This window comes from Physeter macrocephalus, chromosome 11 (genome assembly GCF_002837175.3).
Source record: "Physeter macrocephalus isolate SW-GA chromosome 11, ASM283717v5, whole genome shotgun sequence".
NCBI classification, from domain to species: domain Eukaryota; kingdom Metazoa; phylum Chordata; class Mammalia; order Artiodactyla; family Physeteridae; genus Physeter; species Physeter macrocephalus.
Genome location: NC_041224.1, coordinates 179,292,353 through 179,295,401, shown reverse-complemented (window position 1 = coordinate 179,295,401; position 3,049 = coordinate 179,292,353). Strand labels below are relative to the sequence as shown.

General features: G+C 45.9%; 1 protein-coding gene across 1 annotated transcript; it reads right to left on the bottom strand.

Moving 5' to 3' along the window:
* Nucleotides 1-335: 335 nt before the first annotated feature.
* On the bottom strand, nucleotides 336-2,746 carry LOC102984247 (serine/threonine-protein kinase tousled-like 1). The gene is given in 3 exon segments (XM_055088818.1): nucleotides 336-1,889; nucleotides 1,891-2,472; nucleotides 2,474-2,746. Coding segments are annotated over 3 exon segments (1,350 nt in total). The 5' UTR covers nucleotides 2,614-2,746; the 3' UTR covers nucleotides 336-1,261.
* Nucleotides 2,747-3,049: the final 303 nt, after the last annotated feature.

Here is a 3,049-nt window from a genome sequence, read left to right as displayed (position 1 = left end):
AACCCGTGTCCCCTGCATCGGCAGGCGGACTCTCAACCACTGCGCCACCAGGGAAGCCCCCATGTGTTTTTAAATAATGAAAAACCACCCTTCATATGAGAACTCTCTAGTAACAACCAAATGTATTTAAGTATTATAAAAGTTATTTACAATGTTCCCCAAAAAAACCATTTTTCTTTTATCTTAACATGGTATTCCTGTTTCTGTGCAACAGGCAGTCACCCTTCACTGCTCAAGATTACAGTCAGAAGTGTACATTTATTCACTGTCCATGATCCACTCTCATACCAACGATGCTATGAAGAACTTCAGTTCACAAACAGTTCTCAACCATATCCTGTGTAAAAAAGAAAACAACAAAAACACTCAAAAGCTCTCAAACTCAAGTATGCATCTGGAAGCAATTCAAAGACATCATGCCAATTTTGGAGGAAAGTCAGTAAGTAATTATGCTAGAAGAAGGGGGTGTACGGGATGCTGTCAGCCCAACCATGTGTAAGTTTCCTGAAGAATTGGATCTTCTCATGTGTGGGAGAAGGTAGGGGTCATTTGCCAGTTGGTGCACATCAAAACTATCTTCTTTTCGGTATGCCAAAAGGCGTCTTATAAAGGCCTTTGCTTCACTGCTTACAACCGGTTTTACAGGGAACTGGACATCTGTGGCTTTTAATATTGTATTTTCTTGAAGAATGTCTTGTTGAGATTGCTTGTGACCAAATGGTTTTCTACCATAAAGACACTGAAAGAAGATGACTCCGACTGACCACACATCAACCTTGTTGGAAATCTTTGGTGGTTCCTTTCCAACTACAAAACACTCAGGAGGTAAATACCAGTAAGTGCCTGCCCCTTGGGAAGTTAGATCCATTCCATCTACACCATAGCTGTCATCATCCATAATCTTGGACAGACCAAAATCAGTAATTTTGATTTCTCCACATGCTGTTCCATCTACCCGAAGGATGTTTCCTGGTTTGAGATCATAATGTATAATAGGGGGTTTGATTTCATTGAGATATCTTAGTGCATTTACAATCTGCATTACAATAGACCTAGCTTCTTTCTCTGACATTAATTTATGTTGCTTCAGATAGAAATCCAAGTCATTGCCTTCACAGTATTCTAACACTGTACAGAACGTATCTGTATCCAAGGAGAAATAATCATAGAGTTTAACTATCCTGGGGTGATCCAGTTCTTTGTGTATTCTATACTCTCTGCAGGCATGTTTGTGGTAGTTTTCCTTCTCATCCCTCCAGCTTTAATTAAGCTGATGGATCTTCACAGCAGCATATCTTTGTTCATAAAGGTCAAAAGCCTTATACACTTCACTAAAGCCACCTCTACCAAGCAGATGGAGTACTAAATATCTTTCATTTAACGTTGGATGATCTTTGAACTGTGAATTATCTTCATTATTTATTCTTTTGAGCTCTTGAATGTGAAGATTTCTGACTCTTTCCAAACGTTCAAGTTCTGCCTGGACTTCTGCCTCTTCCTTTTTGAGGTGTCCTAGTCTAAGTTTGAAAATTTCTTCCTGTTCATGATATTCTGCCAAAGTCAACAGTTGTGGTAAATTTGGTCTAACAAAGGGATCATTTTCTGCTCCATTGACTGCTTTGTTTTTCCTTTGTTTTGGTTCAGAATTGATAGAGGGTGCCTGAGAATTATTAGCTGTGGGAGGTTTGCGTTTGGCTAGAAGTTTCCTTTGCCTTTCAATATCTTCCCTTTGCTGATTCACCCATTCTTGTTGCTTTACAAGATTCTGAAATGCAAAACCATCTGTCCATTGTTCAGTAAATGAAGCACCATGTCTAACTGTCGTGAGATGCCCAAGGCGTAATCTGTCTTGCATACTCATCTCTCTGCTTGACAGTTTTTCTTGTGTACTTTTCGATAAGTAGTTTCTTGCTCATTGATATGCACTTATTTAATCGTTCTTTGTATTTTTCAAGTAATTTTTGTTGTTCATCTATCTGCCGTCTGAGATCACAATTAGCCCTGAGCAAGTCATCTATACGACCTTCCTTTTTTCCCAGGTCCTGGTTTTTATTACTTTCTAATGCTGCTAACTTCAGCATTGTAAGGTCAGTCTGGGTAATTTTAAAGGATAACTGCTTTGGTTGTACAATAGGGTGGTCCCCAAAAACTAATGCAGTAGGAGAAGGGCTATTCGGTAGAACAGATGAGGAAGGAGTGGAATGTGAATGTGAATTCTGAGGAGAACGGATGGCAGGAGGTATGCCTCTTACTGGACTTGAGCCATTTCCACCTTGGTATTCAAAATAGTCGCTAATTTTGTGGCCACGTCCCCCAATACTTTTTCCCTGACTACTTTCATTCTGATTTTCTGCTTTTCTCTTCCTTCCTCTGGATGATTCCGATTGTTTCTTCTCTGGTGTCTCTGATTCTTTGTCACTCAAAGATCCCAAGCTTCCAAAACTGTGATTAGCGCTTTCCTTATTTGTTGAGGCCTTCCCTGGGCCTCCCGGATGGCGGCGTGTGATTCAGCAGGGACCTGGCCGCCGTCGTCGAGCCCGGGGTTGGAGACGCGGAGAGCTGGGACCAAGATGGCGGCCCCTCCAAACTTCCACTGCTACTTTGGACACTCATCAAGCTACGTTCTGGGAACCCGACTCCCCCCCTGCGACGGCAGCGGCGGCAACGGCAACGGCACCGGCACCCGCCTCCGTCATGGCGGAGGCCGCGCTGAGGGCGAGCGCGGGAGCGAGGGCAGGGAGGGGAGATTCAAGGGCATGGGGGAGGAAACCGAGAAGGGGGGAGGTGGGGAGGGTACAGGGGAGGTAGAAGTGAGGGGAGAGAGGGGACGGGGAGGAGGAAAAGGGGGAGAAGTGAGGGAGCCGGCGGGCGCGCCGGGGAAGAGGCGGAGGGAAGGAGCGCGGCGGCGGACGTGTCGAGGGGGCGCCCGCCGGGGCCGGGGTCGGGGTCGGAGGGCGGGCGGAGCGCGGGCTGCGCCGGCCGAGAAGACTTCCGCGGGCGGAACCTGCCGGCACCTACGCAGTGCGTCGGCCCCCGGCGTCGCCCGGGT